The following is a 24,845-nucleotide window of genomic DNA, read 5'->3' as shown; positions in this document are numbered from 1 at the left end:
ATGGTGGGGAGCGGCTCATTAAATCCGTTGCGACGAAGCGGCGCCAACGAAACCTCATGGAGGCAGATTCATGGAGGAGAGAGAGGGAGGTCGAAAAAAATGTAAGAAATAAATAGGCGAGAGAGAGAGAGGAGAGATACTCATGGAGGCCAGGCAGATAGCGAGGACAGAGAGAGAGAGAACCAGGGAGGAGATAGAGCCGACAGAGAGGAGAGGCAGCGAGCGCAGACAGAATGGCAACAGGAGGGAGCAGAGAGGCTCGGGGAGCAGACAGTTGAAGAGAGAGAGAGAGAGACTCGTGGAAGAGAGACAAATAGAGCGTCGGAGGCCGTCGGACTGCGAGAAGGGCTGTGTGTAGAACGAGAGAGTGAGCGAGAGAGTGACCGAGAGAGTGAGCGAGAGAGTGAGCGAGAGAGTGAGCGAGAGGTGGGGGGGTTTTACATAAAGCTAAGTTTAAAAAAAAATTACGAACAAAGCAAAGTGCCGAATATACCGAGCATCTTCTTGTTTCCACTGATCGTAAAAAAAAGAGAGAGAGAGAGGGAGAGAGACTCGGAGAGAATCAGGATGAAGAAGACTTCGGAGAGGGGAGAGAGAAAGAGGCGCAGACAGGAGGAGGGAGAGCGTGAGAGCGTCGCTGGTAGCAGCTCCCGGCGGGTCAGGGCGAGATTCTGTGCCGCAGCAGCAGCAGCAGCACGGGTACAGTAGCCGAGTCAGCTGCCCTCTGTTCATACCACCCCACGGCAGACATCGCTGCGGGCACGGCCGCCTGCAACCCCCCCCCCCCCCCCCCCCCGTTGACATCCTCATTTCTACGGGGTTTTGCCACCTGTTCCAGTTTTCCATTGACTGCCCCATCTCTCTTCTCTCTCTCGATGGCAGCCGTCCTGGGGAATCCGTGTGCCTTCATCTCTTCGGGGGGTGGAGGGAGGGGGGCATTAGAAATTCCGGTGTTTGCGTAGTGATAATAAAAGGATGCACCACTTAATTACGATGAATTTACGGTGCATTTACTTGCATCTCTCTCACGGTATTGTGAGATATTCCTCTTCTTCCCATGATACGTCCCGGGGTTTTGTTGTTGTTGTTTTGTTTAAATCGTAGTCCAGTCCCAGTAAACACGAAACGTCGGGGGGCCCAAACGTAGACCCCAACGTTGGCAAGTGTGATGTGGAGGAGAAAAAGAGAGGAGGGGAGAGAGGAAGGGAGAGGAGAGAGGAAAGGATGGAAGAGAGGGAGAGTAGAGAGGAGGGGGGGGGCACATAAAGCAAAGCATTGAAAAAAAAAAAATGATGAACGAAGCAAAGTGCCGACTACACCGAGCATCTTCTTGTTTCCACTGATCGTAAAAAGAAAAAGAAAGGATGGGAGAGAGGAGAGAGAACGGGAGAGGAGATCTCCAGGAATTGGCAGCGGAGGGCACGGCGCGTGGTGGCGCTGCGCCACGAACCCGACGAGAGACCCGGGTTCGATTCCCGCACACAGCCACCAACACCAGTGGCGATTATCAGAACCCGGTCCTGGGTCGTCTGAGCCACAAATGATTGCCTGGTGCAGTGTGTTAGCGTTCGCAGTGGGCAGACCGAGGCGGCCGGGCGTGGTGCTGGCCACCACACCAAATTGGCCTTCATAGGTGGTCGCGAACAGCACTTTCCCCAATAGTCTAGTAAGGCTATATGGGGTGCCTTTGTCTTTGCTAGTGTGCAGTGCTCTTCTCGCCAGCGACACAACTATCGCTCGTGTGTGTGCGAAACACAAACCGACCGACGCCTGCGATGTGTGTGTGCGTGTCGCGTGCGTGTGAGCGCGTCTGTGTGTGGGCGAGTGTAAAAGGAGATTCATTAGCACTCTGCCCAGTGTGCTCCGATGGGGAAGAGTGGAGGAGGATGGGGGGTGGGGAGGAGGCTGTTGTGGAATTCTCTTTACGTATATATGCCGCACGATGACGCCCGTGAGTGAGAGATTTACGAACCGCGAATATCCCCCTGGTCCCAGGAGAGACGAGAGAGAATGAGATGGAATTAAAACGAGAGGGAAGCAGAGAGAGTGAGAATGAGCGAATGCTAGAGCAACTGAAAGACAATGAGAGAGAATGAGTGGCTGACAGAGAGAGAGAGAATGAATGAATGAGAGGGTGGAGACAGCAAGCGTTCGCAATCACTCCCCATCAGAAGCGCAACTTTTCCCACAGCCGTCAGCAAAGCCTGCAGAAAAGTGTGAAAAGGAAATCTCAGCGCGGAGACGGCACATGTCCGATTTGTTTTTTTCCTGGTCAAGCCCTCCGTCTTGAATGCCAAATTGTATTGCAACTCATCTCACACCAACCCCAATCGCTTGACATGGGCACTGTCATTTTGCTACCCATCAATGGCGAAAATGGACCCCCACCCCCGTGCCTGCCAGAGGACGGAGCTGCGATGATGGCCGGAGCCGAGCGGAGTGCCCTGCCGTCAGCGAGCGCCGAAACGTCGTGCTTTTACCGCACCATTTATCAACGCGTTCGTAAAATAACGCTGCGTTGGCCTTAAAAGTGAAATATTGTAAAAAAAATATTGATGAGAGAGGCGACCTTTTGGGCAATGGTTCTTCTTCATCGCGCCTAGACGGAGAGCGGTGCTGTGAAGAACGGCCATTGTCCGAAACGTCGCCTATTATAGGTGTTTTTTCTTTTCAAGGCCACGCGGTGGTATTAGCACGGTTGGCTACGTACGGTGCGAAAGAAGTTCAACGTACATACATACATTGACGCATGTATTGAGTTCATTTTTGTTGTTTGTGCTTGTGCACCACTGCCAACGTTGCTGTAAACGTGGAGCGTTGGGGCAAACGTTGGGCCAACGTTGGTCCAACCAAATGCCAACCAAATAATCTGTTTACAAATGTCTGCTGCACTTAAAGGGCTTCACCACCACACAGAGGCTGTCACGATACCCATAATGCCCTGTTGCGTGGAGCCAGGGGATTATGCATGCTCTTTCTCATCTCTGAGTTTTTCATCCTATTTTCTTTGCTCAATTAAGTGCATTGAAGTCGAATAAATAAATAATAATTTCCTTTTTTTTATGACGGAATGCGTAATAGTATAAATAATTCACGCACGGAGAGATCCACGTTTGGAATGACGCCGGGAGAGAGACAGAGCAACACGCAGATTAGAGAAGATAGGCCAGTTGGAGACATCATATTGCCAAGAAAAGGTGAGCTTGGGTGGGACACGTCGCTGGAAAGGGACGATCGCTGGTGGTCGAGACTCACGATGGAGAGGCGGCCAAAGGAGGGACCGTGCCTTGAGGACTACCGCTGTGGAGACGGAGCGATTTGAAATGGGCTCGTGTTATGGGTGCTGTGCGGGTCGTTGCATCGCGAGACCGAGAGGTAATGGTGGCCACTTGGGGAATGCCTTCACGAGGCCATGGATAGGTCATGGTTGATGATGATGAACATAATTGGTAATAAATGCCTGCCAACATTGGGTTGCTTGGCCAGTCCCAATCACATGCGTTTGGCACGTGATAGAAACCGGAGATCCTGAAGAAAAACCGTGCTTATGGCGTGGCAGCACGCCAAGCTCTGCACGGACTGATTCAAGAATCCATTAGTCTATTGCCATCTACTGGTCACCTCGTGGCCCATGGTCCTTTCCAACGAAACTTGGTTGGTTGACACACTCTGCCATTATTATAATGGAGGCCCAAGAGAGAGGTCTGCTGGACATCTGTCAAACTACTCGACATCTGTGAAAAAGAGCTTCATAGCTCATCGGATTCCTCCAGTATAAATACATTTTCTTTTTCTGAGCGTGGAAAGTGTGCGACCTTCCACTCCTCATCGCTCCCACGTGAAGAGCCCTAACCAGGCCCGATTCAGGGAGTCGCGAAGCGCGGTTCCAAGGCCCCCAACACCGCGATGAATCAGCCGTTCCCCCGCGCAAAGGCGGTGACGCGAGACAGGCAAGAGTGAGTAGGCCAGCCCCGACGGGTAATGCCATCAGGGCCGTGCGATAAAACCCGCCGAGTCATCCGTTACCATGGAACCCATGGTCTTGGGAGAGAACGGGGCCTTAGTTTCACACAAAGGTGGATCCTGACCCTCGCTTGTCCAGCCCAGTCTCTAGCCCAGTGTCTCTAGCCCACCTAGCCCAGTGCCTCCTAGCCCACCTTAGCCCAGTGTCTCTAGCCCACCTAGCCTGGTGTCTCTAGCCCAGTGGCTCTAGCCCACCTAGCCCAGGGCCTCTAGCCCAGTCTCCTAGCCCAGTGCCTCTAGCCCACCTAGCCCAGTGCCTCTAGCCCAGTTTCCTAGCCCAGTGTCTCTAGCCCACCTAGCCCACCTAGCCCAGTGCCTCTAGCCCACCTAGCCCTGTGCCTCTAGCCCACCTAGCCCGGTGTCTGTGCCGCTATCCAGCGCGGTATTTGTGCCACGTCTCTAGGCCCATCGCAGCTGATCTGCGCTGTTCAAGGGGTCACGTAACCGCGGCACCAGATGCTCACGAGGCTTTGCCCAGATCTGTAACCAAACTGCCTGGACGAGTCCCAGCAGCAGAGGCAGACGCATCCGCTCCACACAGCCCCACACAGAAAGACAAAAAAATGTCCCCCGTAGAGGCTTCAACAAACTGTTGGGTGCCAAGGGCTGTTAGCGAGCACCAATGGAGGCCAGCGTGACATATTAAGGTGGCTGGAACCATACCCGGCATTTACCTACCTAGTGGCGATGATTACACACCGCGCCAGGTACTGATTTGAGGCTGAGTCAATCTGGGGGAGGTCCAGAACCAGTTTAGATAATCGTCACTGGTGCTGGCCGTGAGCGGGAATCGAACTCGGGCCGCCGGGTTCGTAGCGCAGCGCGCTAACCGCTGCTCCACCGCTCCACACTCATACACAGTACAAAGACAAAGATGCCCCGTGTAGCCTTAACAGTCTGTTGGGCAAGTGCTGTTAGCGAGCACCTATGAAGGCCGGCACGACACACGAGGGGGTGGGTGACCAGCACCACGCCCGGCCGCCTTTGTCTCCCTGGTGGCGATGTTTTTACACGTCGCACTAGGTACTCATTTGAGGCTGAGTCGACCTAGTTTCAGATTATAATTGTCACTGGTGTTGGCCGTGAGCAGGAATCGAACCCAGGTCACTTGGTTCGTAGCGCAGCGCACTACGACCCCAGTTACACACCCACACACACAGTTACACACACACGTGCTCGCGTTTATGTTTCTTGGAAAACCCTCGGCCTGCCAAGCTCACAGAAGAGCACTCGGTTAACTCCTCGAGTGGCCAACCCACTCCGCAACACCAAAGCGTACCATCGCCGCACACAGTTCTAGAATCATGGCCGAATACATTATTATAATAACAATCATCATCGTCATCATATCCATGACTTATTCATCCAATGAAGCCCACAGACTCTTAATCAGGAGCGCCCTGCTGACATTGGGCTTTTTGTTTGAAGATGTTTTCAGCCAATTAGTGAGCGCTTATACGAGTCAGAGGAAACCGGACACCGTGCGAGGGGGCAACAGGCTATCCCCGTACATATCGATGGAAATGAGCCCACTTGCTGTACTGCCATCTCCTTGCGAGCCAGGGTATTGCACCCGTTCGACACTCACGGGAAGAAAGTTTCACAACCTCCGTGTGTGATCCGCCAACCCTCGCTGCCTCCTGAGTGCTGGGTGACAGGCCAAGTGCAGAATAGCCACTAGCGCTGTTGCAATGCACAGCCTAACACACCCGACTCTAAGACAACGTTCTAACACACTAATTTAACACCATTCTGACACAACGCTCCAACGCACACGGTTCCAACACTGCTCTAACCCACGCTGGTCCAACATCGGTCTGACACACCACATCAAGTATTCATTTAAGGCTGACTCGACCTTAGGGAGGCCCCAGGACTCTTTTAGATATTGGCCAACAGTGTCCCCGAATGGATCTTACAGTGACGTCACTCCCTGCAAGGTCACGTGGGCTCGTTTACCGGCACGTGGCGACGGGTGACGTCACTTTTGTTAGCACAACGAAAAAAACAATTAAAAAATACAATAATGTTTTTAAACGTCGTTAGGAAAAAAAATTCAACACAATTAACGTATGCCTGGCAAAATTCCTAAATGTTTACATCCCAACACTGAGTGCGCACCTTCGTACACACGGAGGATTCGCCGTCAATCGCTCAGCAGCGCCTGAGCCGTCGCGACCGACGCGCGCTCGTCTCATCAGAGCTCGCTAACGAGACGTCATTGCTGGCGCGGCGCTGGCACCATGCGAGTGGGAGGGGGGGCGGGTGGATGAGCATCGTAGCCACGCAGACTCCTGCCCGCCTGCCAGCCCGTCCGCCCACCCCTGCGCCGATGTGCCGCTGCCGGTCTCCGCTCCGAATCCATGTGCTTGATTCGGTGCCAAAACACGTGCGGTCATCCGCGGCAGAGAGCGGGGGTGATGCTGGTGGGTGGGAGCGGGAGGAGGAGGGAGCAGGCAGCTCAATTGGCGGAGCAGACACGCGGCGTTTATTTTTAGCCGGGCCGAGGTGCTGAGTAACAGCGGCGCCTCTGCAAGTGGAGCAACTTAACTCTTGGTAGCGCGCGGCGCGAAGCCGGCGGCTTGCGCGCGGCCGCCGGTAGAGTCGACGCACAAACGGAAAAACCCGGAGACCGCCAGACCTGGGTTCAGATAACCCGTCACTGGCCTCGAGCGGGAAATGAACTCGAGTCGCCGGGTTCGTGGAGGAAGGCGCTAACCACCGCGCCATCGCTCCCCACGGATACGCGCACGCACGCACGCACGGACGGACACGCGCATCGGTGTTCGTTAGCAGCCGTGAATCGCAGGGGCCGGGATTCTCATTTCATTGAAAGGCGCCGAGACGGCACCAGCGTCGCCGTGATGGCTTATCGAGGGCGGGGAGAGAGAGGAGAGAGAGGAGAGAGAGAGAGGAGCGATCGGAGAGCGATCGTTACGACCGCAGAGTGGCGGCGGTGACATTGGCATCGGAGCTGTCGAGAGGGGGGGAGGGAGGGGGGGGGGGCTCTAATCCGCTTCCCGGGGGATCCCATCGTTTGTGAACGGCGCTGACAGGCGGGCCCGCACCGCCCAGCGCCGATCGTCACTCTCAATCGGGGCGCGAGCGCTCCCGCACGCACGCACGCACGGACCCCCGCGACGCTAAGTGTCTTCGCCGCAAGGTGCCTATGCCAGGCTAGGTGCACTTTGGGAGGCTGTCGCGTGACGTGTCAGACCCCAGGTGTGATGGGTTAACTGACTAACATGACTGGCAGGTGCACCCACCTGCGCTCGCCACTGTGCCAAACCGAGTACAAAGACAAAGATCTCCCGTGTAGCCTTAACAGACTGTTGGGGCGAGTGAAGACCTATGAAGGCCGATACGGCACACGAGGGGGTGGATGGCCAGCGCCACGGTCGGGCCGCCTTTGTCTCCCTAGTGGCAATGTGTTTACACGTCGCACTAGGTACTCATTTGAGTCTGAGTCAATCTCGAGGGGGCCTAGGACCGTCACTTATGTTGGCCGTGAACGGGAATCGAACTCGGGTCGCCGGTTTCGCAGCTCGGCGCGCGGACCACTGAGCCACCGCAACCATAGTACACACACGTGTGTGTACACACAAAGTCGTAGGAGGTTGGTGCACCAAAGCCGGCAGAAGCTCATGCAGCAGCAGCAGAAGAGCTGCTCCATAGAGACAGCGAAGGCGGCACCGGTTTTTAAGTCAGCCGCACCCTCGGCTTCCGCCTCTCTCACCTCGTTTTCGACATCGTCGGCAACGCAGCGGCTGCAGCGGCTGCACAAAGTCGGGGTGCACGACTGCGCGCGTTTTTGCAATCCTGTGCACGAATTAATGCAAGCCACCTCACTGGGCAATGGAACGAACGTACGGACGGACGGACGGACGATTTAATTGATGCCCCCACCCCCGACCTCTCACCTCGTGCTTCATGAGCCACAGGATGTCCTGCTTGCGCGGTCGAAAGTGGAAGGGCTCGCCCGCCTGGTAGTGGAAGCACGGCTGGGGTCTCCGTCTCAAGGTCCGACCGGGCACCTCCCCTCCACTCGCCGCATCTTCCACCTGCATCCCGCCACCCGCGCCGCCCGGCACCGCAGGGGTCACGCGGCTCGCTTCACCTCGACGAGTCGCGACCCAAGGTAACAAGCATTTGTCCCCTCGGGTCAAAAGTCAAAGGTCAAAGTGGTTTCCTTCTCGAAATGAGCCATTGAGACATTTTTGCTCAACTCTTGCTTACAGCCCTACAGAGACAGTGGTGGAAGTTCTACGTTGCTATGGCGGTGGGGGGTGAGTCAATCCATAGGACAAACACTGTTGAATTGCTCATAAAGTGGTACCAATTTTATTGACCCCCACTAAGGAATGATGATGGGCTGAGGCACCCCCCCCCCAAGCAGAATTTCAACTCTTGCAACCTTCCCACTGCGAGCCACGTGTCCGGCTGTCCATGCTCAGTAAATCAAAACAACTCAACACGTCCGTCAATAGCACCGCTTTAAAAGGAAAAAATATTGACCGATAATATTTGTATGTACAGAAGGTGCATACTTGAGCAATGGCCCGGCGTGCACGCACCTGGCCTGGCGCGTCATCGCCCTCCTCGAGAGCCTCCGCGTCCTCCTGCTTCAAGCGAGCGCCACCGCTGCAGCTGCTGCTGCGGTTTCCGGCCCCGCTCCGGCCCGGGCCGCAATCACTACCGGAGGCCGTCCCGACGTCCTCCATCCCACAAGCCCTTGCAGTTTTCCCAGAATCCTTTTCCTCCTTCATAAGGGGGCGGTCGCCGCTCCCAAAAGCCACCGCCGCTCTCTTGGCGTTGGGCCCGGCCTGGGCCTCGTCGCTGCTGCTGCCGCTGCTGCCGCTGCTGCTGCTGCTGCTGCTACCTGAGGGTTCACAACAACAACAATGGCAACGGTTTAAGCTCTGGTCTCACGACTTCACGCGCACACAGCCACACGCGCGCCGGCGCTGCGCGCAGTCCACGCGCACCAGCCTCGCTGTGTCCACACACGAACGAGGGTCACCACCTGTCCTGGTGTTTCTCTTTGTTCCCCCCCAGGATGGTCCTCTTGTTGAGTGAGCCAGCTGATGTCCTGAGGAAATCTGTAAAGTCTTCCCGGGGCCATCATCAGCCCCGGTTATTTTTGTCGGGTTGCGTAACAAGACACCAACTCACGACGACGCGTTCTCACCCTTCTCCGGTATCGCGAGCGAATCTTCTCCTTCGGCTTCCCAGCACACGTCCTGGTCTTTTCTTATTGTACGTTAGAAGGGTGGCAAGTCTGGCACACACGACGCACGGGCTTCTCGCCTGCTTCTCCAAACATGCCCCCACGACCCCACGCCCCCACACCCCTTGTCAATTGCCTGAGGTCAGCAACTCAAATCGCTCGATCGTGCGTTTCCGCGGTGGTAATTAAGGTGCGCACGCGCGCCTGTTGAACTTCTTTCGCACCCGCACGTAGCCAACCGTGGTAATCGAGAGGGGTAGCAACCCGGGGTCAGACCGCGGGGCGCAGAACCCGTCGCCCACGCAGCTCGCGGACGACAAGAGCCTTACGTGATCGCACCGCACGAGCCCGTTCCCTCCGCGAGTAACCGTTCTTTAGGTAGGTTTAATTTTGAATTAAATATCCAAACCATTGCCACTTCCGATTCAGATAGATGCAATAAAAGTCAGCTCTCCCAACTGCCCACTCACCGAACTGACTGCCCAACTCTCCTATCTGCCTAACTCACTTTCCTAGCTAGCTGCCCACTGTCCCATCTGACTGCCCATTGCCCCATCTGGCTACCCCCGCTCCTGACTGCCCACTGCCCCATCTGCTCGCTGTTCCAACTGACTGCCCCCCCAACCACTGTGGCTGCCCGCAGTCTGCCCGCCCGCCCGCTCGCCTTGCCATGCCCGTCCGCCTTGCCAGAGCCCTGCTCGGTTAACTCTCGTGACGGTCATCATGCTGCACCGACCCTCCCGCGTACCCCATGTGTGCGTGCGTGCGTGCACTGTGACCCCCGCGGAGCGGTGGTGCAGCGGTTAGCGCGCTGCGCATCGAACCTGACGACCCCAGTTCGATTCCCGCTCACGGCCAACACCGGTGACGATTATCCGAACCGATCCTGGGCCTCCCCTAGGTCGACTCAGCCTCAAATGAGTACCTGGTGTGGTGTGTAAACATCGCCACTGGGGAGACAAAGGCGGCCGGGCATGGTGCTGGCCACCCACCCCCTCGTGTGCCGTGTCGGGCTTTATAGGTGCTTGCTAACAGCGCTTGCCCCTACAGTATTTAAGGCTATACAGGGGATCTTTGTGTTTTTACTGTGACCCCGCGGAGGAGAGAGCACAGCGGGGGACTTTGAGCTGAACATTGTCAGCGAGCCGAGAGAGCGGCAGCAGTGAGGAGGTGGTGAAAGAGGAGGAGGGCTTAATGGGGGTGGAGGAGCGGGGCAGGAGATGGAGGAGGCAGGAAGGAGGGTTGAAGATCTGGAGGAGAATGAGGATGAAGAACAGCAGGAAAATGGTGAGGATAAAGAGAATGATGAGGGTTGATGCGTAGAGGGGGGGGGGGGGCAGCGAAGGAGGAGGGATGAGGCTAAGGAGGAGCACGATGGAGATGATGGGGAGGGTGAGGAGATACCACCTCCACGGCCACCCCTAAGCATTGCCATGACAACCGCTTCACAGTGAACCTCCCTCTCGCTCTGAGAGACGCGGTTACCGTGACGACCACAGCTACAGCACCCCCCCCAACACGATGGGAGAGGGGGGGGGTTCAACCCCTCCCCCCCCCCCCGGCCCCCCACGACCGGCTGCATCACGTGGCGGCGTGGCTCACAGGGCAGACGAGCGAGCGGTGAGGGAGCGGTGAGGGAGAGGTGAGGGAGCGGTGAGTAGGCAGGGAGCTCGTTCCCAGAGCCCGTCACCATGGCGCCCGCTCGTGCCAACTTAACCCCTTCCTGCCACCAGCTTTCGCGTTGGCTTTTTAAATTTCATTTTAAAAAATGACCTTTGTAAAATCAATATTCATCATCATCAGCAGCAGCAGCCATGGTCAATCCACTGCTGGATGAAGGCCTCCCCTCCCCCCCAAGCCGCTGCCACTTCCCACGAGCCTGCGACGTGACGATCCGCCCAGCACCTGCACGCGAGCCGAGTTCAAGCGCTCCGTCTCCTCGGTTGGACGCGCTCTGCGAAGCGCTCACTTCCCTTTGGCTGCCGCTCCGTGATTACTCTCGGTGGGCAGGGCGCATCGCCCCCGCTGGCGATGCGCCCTGCCCACCCCGGCCCCCGTCGCGCGGCCGTCGTGAACGATGTCAGATTATTGACGGCGCAAATTTCATTCACTCGCCGAGTCCCGGTGAGCCCTGCTCCTGAGGAATTTTGGCCAATGCCGTCTTTAATGAGCGTCTCGTTTCGCGCGGGTGGGATCCCGACTTCCCAGAGAAAACCCGCCAGTGTGTTGCCCTTCCCCCGCACTTCCGATGTGCACGGTTGTCTACGTATGGTGCGAAAGAAGTTCAACATACATACATACATACAAGAGATCCACACGGATGGTGACATGATCCTGCTTGTCGTACTGTCCTTACTTGGGAGTTATGCAAATCTGTGTAAGTGATGCACCAACCCACGATGTGCAAGCTCCAAATGATACACATCCTTCAAAACCCTACTCACGACGGAGGAAATTGTTCATTTATGATTTGCATGTTTAAAAATAAAAAGACATTAAGAAGGCCGTGAATGCGTTACAAGGAAATGAAGCTACGTCGGGTGACACACCATGATAGATTTTGTGAGTTAGTCAACGATGATGTGTCATTAATAACCCTCCGCCACCCAACACAGCCAAACAGATTAAATTGTCACGTGGTGTATAGGCGTTTAACAACGCACAGATGATTATTGTAATCACCCTCATCATTATTATTGCAGCTCACCGGTGAGTTGAAGAGCAATTCCCGTAACAATCTTCAAAACCGAGCTCAATCACCAATTCGCAATTCACGAAGAATAATATTTCTGCAAAAAAAAAAAAATAATAAAGGCTTTCATCCCATCACGGACAGCTCCAACCACGAAGGCTACCTGCAGTGAAGGACGGCGTGTAAATCACAGGTCGGTGCAGCGTCGCATATCCCGACCTCGCCAAATCCACAAAAGAACGTGATCGGACCACCGTGCACCCGTGAACACGAAACATTTAAAATAGAATCTGTAAACTCCCCTAAATTGCAGCGTCTGAAAAAGTTCCGCAGCTCGGGAACCAACTGTTGCTAAGCTTTTTGGAACAGGCAAACATTTGTCGCTGCATTCAGCCAAATTAATCGTCCAAATAAAAATGGAGGCGGCGATGGGGAGCAAAGTGATGGCGGTTTTTGATCTCCGAGCCAAATAGCCGGGGGTTTGCATCAAATGCCGGCCGCTGGTATGTATGAAACTTGAACTTCTTTTGCACCGTACGTAGCCAACCGTGCTCACCGGAGGTGCGGAGGAAGGACGACAAACTAAAAACACAAAAAGCAGTGTTAAAGAAATTCGTTTTTAAGCCTAGATTTTAAAGCGAATAGCCCCCTGTAGCTTTCCGATATCGCTCGGCTCTGCTTGGGTTTTATTTAATCAAATCAAGCGAGACCCGTGCTCCCCGTTTTTAAACTCTCAAAATAAAAAGGATCACAGTAAGCGGGAGGGATGGAGGAAGGGAGGCGGGAGGGAGGGAGGGGTTTTCCGAATAAACTCCGGATATTTCCTTTTTTTTCCTTTCACTGAATTTTTTTTTATTTTACTGAATTTTTTGCGGAAAAAATCCCAGGCGGGAGCGTTAACAGCGATGTCGGATCGACGGCCACGCAGAAAACATCTCGCGCCGTAGCAGGGCTTGTCCGAAAGTGCTGCATCACCACCACCACCACCGCGGCATGTGCATGAGGCGTTAAACTGAAGGGATCTCAGAGGTAGTTCTGCGAAGTCTCCTTCGGCGAGGCCTTTCTCCGACACACGGGGTTGGCGCGACGCTCGCTACTGGAGTTCAAATTGGACACTGATGTCGGACAATTCACGTTTCAGAAATTGTTTCAAACTCCGGGGTTTTAGGGCCTGGTTCACATCTCAACGAGAGCGGGTGAACCCCATCGCTTTGGCAATTTTCCTCGCTATCCGACATCAGCTAATTCCCACCACCACCACCACACAAAACCGGATAAAAATAAAACAACAGCAGAATCTGACCCCCCGTTGTTTGTACTAAAATAAAACCTAAATTAATCAAGAAGTGTGAGGAGAGGGCGGGGGGTCTCACCAGGGAGCGACGGCGACGTGCGTTTGACGCCGATTCTCGTGCAGCCACCGCCGCCTCCTCCACCTCCTCCACCTCCTCCAACGCCTCCTCCTCCACCTCCTCTGCCTCCTCCTCCGCCTCCACCACCTCCTCCACCTCCTCCACCGCCTCCGCCACCTCCTCTGCCGCCTCCTCCACCTCCTCCACCTCCTCCAACGCCTCCTCCTCCACTTCCTCTGCCACTTCCTCCGCCTCCAACGTCTCCTCCACCACCTCCGCCACCTCTTCCGCCACCTCCTCCTCCACCTCCACCACCTCCTCCGCCACCTCTTCCACCACCTCCACTTCCAGCCTCCGGCTCCAGTCGCAGCTGCAGCTCCGCCGCCTTCTTCCTGCGCTTCCCGGCATTGCCGCCGCCCCCCCCCGCCGCCGCCGGCGTCGCCCTCGGCGGCCTCGGGCCCCAGTTCCTCGGCACTCCTCTTCCCGCCCGTTTTCTCCGGCGGCCCGGCGACCCTCCCGCCCTTGCTCCTCGAGGCCCTGGCCGGCGGGCCCCTGGTCACGCCGTCCGTCTCGCTCGACTTGCCCGACGCGGAGGGCCTCGCGGCGTCGTGCGGCCGCTCCCTCTTGGCTTTCCCATCCGGCCCGGAACCCCCTTCCTTGACTGCCGCCACCACCGTCGCCGTCGCCTTCTCGATGATTTTATCCCCGCCCTGGGCGCCGCCGACTTCCCGCGGTTTGCCTCCCGCGCTGCCGCTCTGAGCTCTTGGCTTCTGCGGCTTCTTGCCGGCGTCTTGATTCCGCTTCGGCTTCTTGTTCGTCTCCTTGTCTTGCTTTCTGTTCTTCCCCGCCGCCGCCACTGCTGCTGCTGCCGTTGAGGAACCCGCCGCTTCGCGAGACTCTCCGGAGGTCTTCCGCCCGTCGGCGGCGCCCGGGCGACCTCCGGCGTTGACATTGGCCCGACCGCGGTTGCCGGCCCCACTGCCACCGCCACCGTCACCGCCGCCGCGAGGTGGGACCTCGGCGTCTCCTCTGGAGTGCTGCGCTGGCGGGGGACCCGACTTCTTGGCTTCACGCGACGCCGCGGCCTTCCTGCCATCCCCCCCGGCATCCTGCGTCCTCTTCTTCTTGATCGCGGCCTGGCCCGGGTCCTTGCCCGGGTCCTTGGCCCCGTCGTCTCCCTGCTTGCTCCGCTTGTCTTTGCCCCTGGAATTCGTGCTGCTGGGCCCGTCCTGAGCGCCGGTGGTTGGGGCTCTGCTGCCCGACGACGACGAGGAGGAGGAGGACGAGGACGAGTTGGCCCGAGGGGGGTGCACACCCCCCGGCGTCTTCCAGTTTCTCGGGTCGGTCCTTGTTTTCTGTTGGGAGTGGTGGGGTGCGTAGAAGGTGGGGGGAGGGGTGGGGGGTGGGGGGGGGGTTGCGCAGTGGCCGAGGGCGACACGACAGAAGGCTCAAGCACGCGTCAAGACGTTCCGCTCCGTTCGCTCGATTCCGAACGTCGTCCAGACCGGTGGCGTTCCCCCACCCGCCCGGCACCCTGCCCATCGCCGCCGTCAGCCCCCCCCCCCCACCCCCTCGCGCGATTTTCACGAAGCTCTGCGTGGCGACTAACCCGGCGTTTTGTGAAAAACTCGGCGGGACGCTTCCCCGCGGCCTTGCCGAGCTCACGAGTCAGGAGTACCCAGTATCCAGGAGGTGGGAGTACGTGAGACGTGGCTATTAACGAGGCCATGGCGTACCCGCTAACACTGCTGGTCGGACGGAGCCGATGGGGGTGGGGGGGAGATTTAAGAAATTTGCGCCGTTGATCGAATCGACCCGATGACCTCTGCATCGTGAGTCCAGAACGCGGGCCATTGCACCACTGCGGTAGCATCGGAAGCGCGGTATAAATAATAATAAACGATGGTGAGACGACGGCGGTGGTGGTCGCCCCGCGGTGACGATCGCCCGGTGCGACGGGCACAGTTGCCGTCAGCGGCCCTCCGGTGCCGTCACCCGTGGCGCAGCCGGCCGATGATGTCACCGCGATCAGTGGCAGCTAAGCACCGGCGGCGATTGTCACCAATGTGACGGCGAGGCAGAGGTTCCCGGGCGGCACGGGCCGCCCGTACCGATATAACCGTGGCCACGGGGGAGCCGGTCGCACAGCCCCGGCGATGCCCTCCCGTTCCTCCCGGCTCGGGAAAGGTTCATTGTGCCGCAAGAGTGAACGCGCGTGTGTGTGTGTGTGTGTGCGGTAGTTCAAGTTCATTTCAAGTTCATTTATTATGTATAGCCCTGTGAGCCATTCGGCTCTTGAATCGGGTGCAACCGCAACAAACAAAAAACAAAAACATGAACAAAAAACATCTTAAAGTGAATATGTGACTGAATGGGGAGCGGTGGTGGAGTGGTTAGCACGCTGTGCTGCCAACCTAGCCACCCGAGTTCGATTCCCGCTCACGGCCAACATCGGTGACGATTATCTGAACCGGTCCTGTGCCTCCCGTAGGTCGACTCAGCCTCAAATTAATACCTGGTGCGATGTATAAAAATCGCCACTGGGGAGACAAAAGCGGCCGGGCGTGGTGCTTGCCACCCACCCCCTCGTGTGCCGTTCCGGCCTTCAGAAGTGCTCGCTAACAGCACTTGCCCCGACAGTCTGTTACAGGCTACGCGGGGGATCTTTGTCTTTGTGCGCCTACCAGCATGCGTGCATTGACGCACATTGACACACCTATCACCGGGAACGCAAGTCGTCGTCATGATTATCGTAATCACCATCATTAACATAATAATTATTCAACATCATCTGAACTGGAGTAGTCATCACCTGACACGGCTCGTGATTACAGCTTCTCCATGCAAACGGTTCGGGTCTCAAGGGCTCTCACAGGAGACTCTCGGGGGTTTATCAGAGGGACCCATCGGGCTCACCGGGTGTCTTATGTATGTATGTCGAACTTCTTTCGCGCCGCACATAGCCGACCGTGCTAATCGGAGGTGCGGGGGGTAACCGCAGGATTTCACATCTCAGAGGGGTGGAATCTCATGGGATATCAGCGGATATCACAGGGGACTCACAGGGATACTTTAGGGGTATAACAGGGTTCTCGTGGGGGATTGACAGGGAGCCGCTCTGTGTGCCGTGCTCCCCACCTCTTTCGCCTGCTTCTCCCCCAGCTGCTTCCTCCTCATCTTCTTCTTTTTCAGGAGCTCCTCCTCCTCCTCCTCGTCGTCATCGTCCTCCTCATCGAGCCAGGGCCCGACTCCACCGCCGTTCTGCGGGTGGGGGGGGGGGGACATCGTGGGCGACGCACGCAACGCACGCAACGCAGCGCGCAGAGCCAAAGAGCAGCGTGGCCAACTCCATGCCTCCGACTCGCAGTCACGAATGTCGCTTGCGTGAAAACTAAACAGAAAAAGTCCCGGGCTCATTGTGAACTCCTGAAAGCGGAAGGTTGCCAAACGAAGCTCAAAACGTCGCAGGCTGCCCAAAAAAAACACAACACGCCACAAACTCAATAAAACCACTCGCATTTACGCTCAGCCCAGCAACCCACTGACCATGTCGTGCACTCACTTCATACTATACCATCCACCTTCACGCTACCCCCTCTCTACCAGCCTCGTCCACTATCACGCTCCACCCATTCCTCCTTCAACCCCCTGCACCATCGCCTCCTCCTCCTGCTGCCCGCATCTCATTCCTTTTCCAAACCCGATCATCAACTGCGGCACTACCCCCCCCGCCCATCCTTCCCTTATTTTGCCATTTTTTACCGCCGCCGGCAAGCGTTGTCTAGCGCCGTGGCGAATGGCGCTTAATAAATCCTAAATAGAATACAGCGGGTTTTTTTTACGCGCAAGTCAACTCGTGCGGGGTCGTTAACACAATCCTGGGATCGCTCCTTCCTAAGTCTGCGTCGACTCCTCATCGCAGAAAGTCGCCAGATTTTGCCGCCGGTCACTCTGACCCAAAATTTCGTCACTTCGGTGGGAGAAAAAACAACAACAACGAAACCATCGCCAAAACCCCGCCGACAAAAAAACAAAACGCTGTGCCGAGCGGTGTCCACGACGAAAACCATTGCTCCTCACTCGCCGAGGGTTCGACCTCCAACGACCTCCAACTTTGGGCAGCCACGGCGGCTGCGGTGGCCTCGTTCCGGCTTGCCGGCGCAGATATCGGTGGATTTTCGGTGGTGCACGTTCCAACGGCACTTGTGAAAGCTGTCGTTTCTGGGTGTTTATTTTTGTTTTTTTACTGCCACGCCACCCCCCCCCCCCCCCGTAACGCAGTATCGCACAAATGCTGGACTGGTCGACAAAAACCGCGAGATTATATTTACATATATTTCTCTCGGAAGCGACGACATCAGTTTGAAACGAATGCCCCGAAGATCCAAGCGAGCTCTGGGGGGGGGGGGGGGGGTGGGGGTCTCGTGCTGTTCATAGATAATGTTATAGGGTGAGAGGAGAGCGCTGACGGATATAGAGTACAGGGGTTAGGGGTTAGGGGATCATTGTTTAGGGGATACTGGTGCGATGTGGGTTAGGATCGTTGTGTCGATTCAAAGTAAAAGGGTTTGGGGGATATGGCGGTACTCGAATTGTAAGTGTTGTGTGTTGACTCGCCAACACACAAGCGGTGTGCTGGACTGGTCACGAATTGGCACGTTCTGTTTACGTGGCAAATCCTTACTAATTGGCTTTGGTCGGGTGGTGGCGGGTTTAACGACACATTTATATTCACGCGATCTAACACGTAAAAAAAAACCTCTTGTGAATAATGAGCATAGGGTTAGGGTCATGGTGAGGGTACGGTGAGGGTTAGATATTCGTCATCGGGGTAAGGTCGGCTTAATTGTGGGAGTCGGGGGAAACGATCGCGGTTGGGGAAGGGTTAACGTGCAGTCTGATTTAGGGTAGGATCAGAGCAGGGTTAAGGTGGGGTTAGGGTTAAGGAGGGTTAGGGTTACATTGGGGTTGGGGTTAAGGTCGGTTTAGGGTTCAGGTGAGTTTAGGGTTAACGTGAGTTTAGAGTTAAGGTGAGTTTAGGGTTAAGGTGGGGTTAGGATTCAGGCGGGTTTTGTGTTAAGGTGATGTTAGTGTTAAGGTGATGTTAGTGTTAACGTTGGGTTAGGGTTAAGGTGGGTTTAGGGTTCAAGCTGTTTAGGGTTCAGGCGGGTTCAGTGTTAAGGTGATGTTAGTGTTAAGGTTGGGTTAGGGTTAAGGTGGGTTTAGGGTTCAGGCTGTTTAGGGTTCAGGCTCTTTAGGATTCAGGCTGTTTAGGATTCAGGCGGGTTTAAGGTTCAGGCTGTTTAGGGTTCAGGCGGGTTTAAGGTTCAGGCTGTTTAGGGTTCAGGCGGGTTTAAGGATCCTTGTTTTGAGTTCGCAAGCAGCTGCACCCCCCCTGCCCAATGCAAGCAGCATCAGCTACTGTACACCGCCACTGTACACAGCAGATTTTTAAAATTCTGAGCTGCACGGAGAGAGAGGAGAGAGGAGTTTCCATGACGCGTAGACGCGAGAATTCCACTCTCATAGCACTCACTCACCCATAGCACTCACTCACATAGCTCACTCATGCTCACCCATAGCACTCACTCACCCATAGCACTCACTCATGCTCACCCATAGCACACTCACTAATTGAACAAGTGGGTGGGTGAGAGAGCGGGTGAGTGCATGAGTGGTTGAGTGTTGTTGTTGTTGTGACCTGCAGTGTGTGTTGTTGTTGTTGTTGTGACCTGCAGTGTGTGTTGTTGTTGTTGTGACCTGCAGTGTGTGTGTTGTTGTTGTGACCTGCAGTGTGTGTGTTGTTGTTGTGACCTGCAGTGTGTGTGTTGTTGTTGTGACCTGCAGTGTGTGTGTTGTTGTTGTGACCTGCAGTGTGGTTGTTGTTGTTGTGACCTGCAGTGTGTGTGTTGTTGTTGTGACCTGCAGTGTGTGTTGTTGTTGTTGTGACCTGCAGGGTGTGTGTTGTTGTTGTGACCTGCAGTGTGGTTGTTGTTGTTGTGACCTGCAGTGTGTGTTGTTGTTGTTGTTGTGACCTGCAGTGTATGTTGTTGTTGTGACCTGCAGTGTTGTTGTGACCTGCAGTGTATGTTGTTGTTGTGACCTGCAGTATGGTTGTTGTTGTTGTGACCTGCAGTGTGTGTGTTGTTGTTGTGACCTGCAGTGTGTGTTGTTGTTGTTGTGACCTGCAGGGTGTGTGTTGTTGTTGTGACCTGCAGTGTGGTTGTTGTTGTTGTGACCTGCAGTGTGTGTTGTTGTTGTTGTTGTGACCTGCAGTGTATGTTGTTGTTGTGACCTGCAGTGTTGTTGTGACCTGCAGTGTATGTTGTTGTTGTGACCTGCAGTATGGTTGTTGTTGTTGTGACCTGGAGTGTGTGTTGTTGTTGTTGTGACCTGCAGTGTTGTTGTTGTTGTGACCTGCAGTGTTGTTGTTGTTGTTGTGACCTGCAGTGTATGTTGTTGTTGTTGTGACCTGCAGTGTTGTTGTTGTTGTGACCTGCAGTGTATGTTGTTGTTGTTGTGACTGCAGTGTATGTTGTTGTTGTTGTGACCTGCAGTGTTGTTGTTGTTGTGACCTGCAGTGTGTGTTGTTGTTGTGGCTTGCAGTGTGGTTGGTGGTGGTGGTGTTTGAACGGTGTGGTGGACGAGACGAAACAGCCCCTGTTAGACCCGGGTCCTCCACGTAGGTGGACGCATCAACAAAGTGAACAATGGACAGTGCACAACAAAGTGAACAATGGACAGTGCACAACAAAGTGAACGATGACCGTGGAGGTAGCAGCTATAGCAGAGCGACAGGGAGGCCACTGACCTCCACCAGCGAGTGAGCGAGCGACTGGAGGAAATGGGCGAGTGGCCTGATCATCAATCACCCCGTGGGAGCCCCATTAAACCTTCCAACAACGTTGGACTAACGTTGTTGGCATGTTGTTGGAGCACCTGACCCAACGTAGGCCCAACGTAGGGCACAACGTTGACCCAACGTTCGCGTATTGTTGGAGCAGCTGACCCAACGTTGACCCAACGTTCGCATGTTGTTGGAGCACCTGACCCAACGTAGGCCCAACGTTGACCCAACGTTTGCGTATTGTTGGAGCAGCCGACCCAACGTTGAGCCAACGTTCGCATGTTGTTGGAGCAGCTGACCCAACGTAGGGCACAACGTTGACCCAACGTTCGCGTATTGTTGGAGCAGCTGACCCTAACGCTGGGCACAACGTTGACCCAACGTTCGCTTATTGTTGGAGCAGCTGACCCAACGTTGACCCAACGTTCGCATGTTGTTAGAGCAACTGACCCAACGCTGGGCACAACATTGACCCAACGTTCGCGTATTGTTAGAGCACCTGACCGAATGTTGAGCCAACGTTCGCATGTTGTTGGAGCAGCTGACCCAACGTTGACCCAACGTCCGCGTATTGTTGGAGCAGCTGACCCAACGTAAGGCCTAACGTTGACCCCGACGTTGGCATGTTTTTCCGGCGCACCATGGCCCCGAGGTCTCTCACCTGCTGCATCGTCGGCTCAAGTCTTGGCGCCCCCGCCTCTTGCTTGGGGCCCCCCCTGGGCTCCCCCCCGGGCCGGGCCCCCGTGACGCCCCCCGCCCTGACCCCCCCGGGTTGGGCCGCCCCCTTGGGCCCCCGCCGCGGGAGCCCTCGCCTGGCCCCCCAGGGCGGCCCCCGTGCGGCCAGGCATGGCCCAGCCTTTCCGACCTGCTAATCACACACGCAGGGGGCAGTGTCAGATAACGTACACCCCCCCTCCCCCCCCCCCATGTGAACTACCTCGCCTGGTATACAGGAGGTCGTGGGTTCGATCCCGACCCTTGATGTCTGCTGTATATTTCGAGTTTGCGTGTCTCTCTATTTCATCATCACGGTGGCTAGGAGATGTTAACTACCTCGCCTGGTACACCAGAGGTCGTGGGTTCGATCCCGACCCTGATGTCTGCTGCATATTTGGAGTTTGCGTGTCTCTCTCTCATCATCATCACGGTGGCTAGGAGATGTGAACTACCTCGCCTGGTATGCAGGAGGTCGTGGGTTCGATCCCAACCCTGACACCTGCTGTATATTTCGAGTTTGCGTGTCTCTCTCCCCGTGGTGAGATGTTAACTACCTCGCCTGGTATACCGGAGGTCGTGGATTCGATCCCGACCCTGACACCTGCTGTATATTTCGAGTTTGCGTGTCTCTCTCCCCGTGGTGAGATGTTAACTACCTCGCCTGGTATGCAGGAGGTCGTGGGTTCAATCCCAACCCTGACACCTGCTGTATATTTCGAGTTTGCGTGTCTCTCTCCCCATGGTGAGATGTTAACTACCTCGCCTGGTATGCCGGAGGTCGTGGATTCGATCCCGACCCTGATGTCTGCTGTATATTTGGAGTTTGCGTGTCTCTCTCTCTCTCATCATCACGGTGGCTATGAGATGTTAACTACCTCGCCAGGTATGCAGGAGGTCGTGGGTTCGATCCCGACCCTGATGCCTGCTGTTTATTCGGAGTTTGCGTCTCTCTCCCCATGGTCGCATGGATTTTTCTCCGGGTCCTCCGGGTTTCCCCTCCACATTTAGAATCTTCATCACGTGTTTGAGAGTATATAGGCTGCTATAAATGTCCACACGATTATGATAAGCCACTTTGTTGAGCTTATCATTCGTGATAGCCAGATCGCTTCTGAAAAAGAGCTACATAGCTCAGTAGGCCTTACCTTGTCATCAAATAACAATAGTTTAGTTTCATATATATATTTACACAGCGTGCTGCAAAATTGTTAACACTCATACGGGATTATCGTTTTTAATGGAAAAAGAACCGATAATGCGTTGTAACATGAACACAAATGCAATGTTAACAGCCATCGTTGTCAACTTGTGCCTGGAATCTTCTCCAGGTGGTCTCTAGAGCCCGGTGGAGGCACACGTCTTGTGATATTGTTGCAAATTCTCCAAAGTGTTCGCATTGTTTTTGAAGCAGCCGCTGTATCATCTCCCACCACGATCCCGCTCATCGGCCCATCACTTGCCCCCTTCACAGACCCCCTCCCCACCACCACACACGGTACCGCAAAAAGCCCCCAAAGTGTACACACGACCACCACCACCATCACACGTGTACACTACACACAGACACACGCCCCACGTGTAGCTTTAACAACAGACTGCTGGGGGTAAGAGCTGTTCGCGAGTGGCAGACCGGCACGGACCACGATGGGGTGGGTGGGTTGGCCAGCTCACCACGCCCGGCCGCCTTTGTCTTCCCAGTGGCGATGTTTGCTACACACCGCACCGGGTACTCATTTGAGGCTGAGTCGACCTACGGGAGGTCCATGATGGGTTTGAGATAATCGTCACACTGGTTTTGGGAACCGTGAGTGGGAATCTAACTCGGGGTCGCCGGGTTCGGAGCGCAGGGCGCTAACCATTGCGCCACCGCTCCCCACACGTATACAACAACCACCACCACCACACGTGTACAACCACCACCACACGTGTACAACAACCACCACCACCACCACCACACGTGTACAACCACCACCACACGTGTACAACAACCACCATCACCACCACCACACGTGTACAACAACTATCATCACCACCACCACCACACGTGTACAACCACCACCACCACACGTGCACAACAACCACCATCACCACCACCACACGTGTACAACAACCACCACCACACGTGCACAACAACCACCATCACCACCACCACACGTGCACAACAACCACCATCACCACCACCACACGTGCACAACAACCACCATCACCACCACCACACGTGTACAACAACCACCATCACCACCACCACACGTGTACAACAACCACCATCACCACCACCACACGTGCACAACAACCACCATCACCACCACCACACGTGTACAACAACCATCACCACCACCACCACACGTGTACAACAACAACCACCACCACACGTGTACAACAACAACCACCACCACCACCACACGTGGACAACAACCATCACCACCACCACACGTGTACAACAACCATCACCACCACACGTGTACAACAACCACCATCACCACCACCGCCACACGTGTACAACCACCACCATCATCATCACCACCACCACACGTGTACAACAACCACCACCACCACCACACGTGTACAACAACCATCACCACCACACGTGTACAACAACAACCACCACCACCACCACCACACGTGTACAACAACAACCACCACCACCACCACACGTGGACAACAACCATCACCACCACCACACGTGTACAACAACCATCACCACCACACGTGTACAACAACCACCATCACCACCACCGCCACACGTGTACAACCACCACCATCATCATCACCACCACCACACGTGTACAACAACCACCACCACCACCACACGTGGACAACAACCATCACCACCACCACACGTGTACAACAACCATCACCACCACACGTGTACAACAACAACCACCATCACCACCACCACACGTGTACAACAACCACCATCACCACCACCACACGTGTACAACAACCACCACCACACGTGCACAACAACCACCATCACCACCACCACACGTGTACAACAACCATCACCACCACCACCACACGTGTACAACAACAACCACCACCACACGTGTACAACAACAACCACCACCACCACCACACGTGGACAACAACCATCACCACCACCACACGTGTACAACAACCATCACCACCACACGTGTACAACAACCACCATCACCACCACCGCCACACGTGTACAACCACCACCATCATCATCACCACCACCACACGTGTACAACAACCACCACCACCACCACACGTGGACAACAACCATCACCACCACCACACGTGTACAACAACCATCACCACCACACGTGTACAACAACAACCACCACCACCACCACCACACGTGTACAACAACCACCATCACCACCACTACACGTGTACAACAACCACCATCACCACCACTACACGTGTACAACAACCACCACCACCACCACCGCCACACGTGTACAACCACCACCATCATCATCACCACCACCACACGTGTACAACAACAACCACCACCACCACACGTGTACAACAACCACCACCAACACCACACGTGGCTCGCTGGAGGGTGCTGTGCGTGGAATGGAAATGAACGGGAATCGATTTTTGTGCTTAAACATCGACACGTTGGGTGTACAAAGACAAAGGTCCCCCAGTGTAGTTACACAGACTGATGGGTCAAGTGCTTGTTAGCACCTATGAAGGCTAACGTGGTAGTAACGAGGGGATGGGGGGGGGCTATCACCACGCCCGACCGCCTTTGTATCCCCCCAGCGTATCTCTCTCCCAGTGTATCTCTCTCCCATGTATCTCTCTCCCAGTGTATCTCTCCCAGTGTATCTCTCAGTGTATCTCTCAGTGTATCTCTCCCCCAGTGAATATCTCTCCCAGTATATCTCTCTCCCAGTGTATCTCTCCCCGTGTATCTCTCTCCCAGTGTCTCTCTCCCAGTGTATCTCTCTCCCAGTATATCTCTCCCAGTGTATCTCTCCCAGTGTCTCTCTCCCCGTGTATCTCTCT

At 55.4% G+C, this 24,845-nt stretch overlaps 1 protein-coding gene across 1 annotated transcript in view; it reads right to left on the bottom strand.

Annotated features, from left to right (window-relative positions):
* The window catches only part of LOC144724348 (uncharacterized), a 49,327-nt gene that overhangs the window by 19,477 nt on the left and 5,005 nt on the right, over nt 1-24,845 (bottom strand). The window contains exons 2-6 of the mRNA XM_078603411.1: nt 20,803-21,006; nt 16,433-16,555; nt 13,622-14,649; nt 8,598-8,898; nt 7,944-8,084 (exon numbers count right to left, since the gene is read on the bottom strand). Of these exons, the coding sequence (XP_078459537.1) occupies nt 7,944-8,084; nt 8,598-8,898; nt 13,622-14,649; nt 16,433-16,555; nt 20,803-21,006 (1,797 nt within the window). The remainder of the gene's footprint in view (nt 1-7,943; nt 8,085-8,597; nt 8,899-13,621; nt 14,650-16,432; nt 16,556-20,802; nt 21,007-24,845) is intronic.

The sequence above is a fragment of the Lampetra planeri genome, chromosome 2 (genome assembly GCF_965212315.1).
Source record: "Lampetra planeri chromosome 2, kcLamPlan1.2.h2, whole genome shotgun sequence".
Classification (NCBI taxonomy): Eukaryota; Metazoa; Chordata; class Hyperoartia; order Petromyzontiformes; family Petromyzontidae; genus Lampetra; species Lampetra planeri.
Note: the sequence above shows the minus strand (reverse complement) of the source record. Positions and strands in the feature narration are given on the sequence as shown.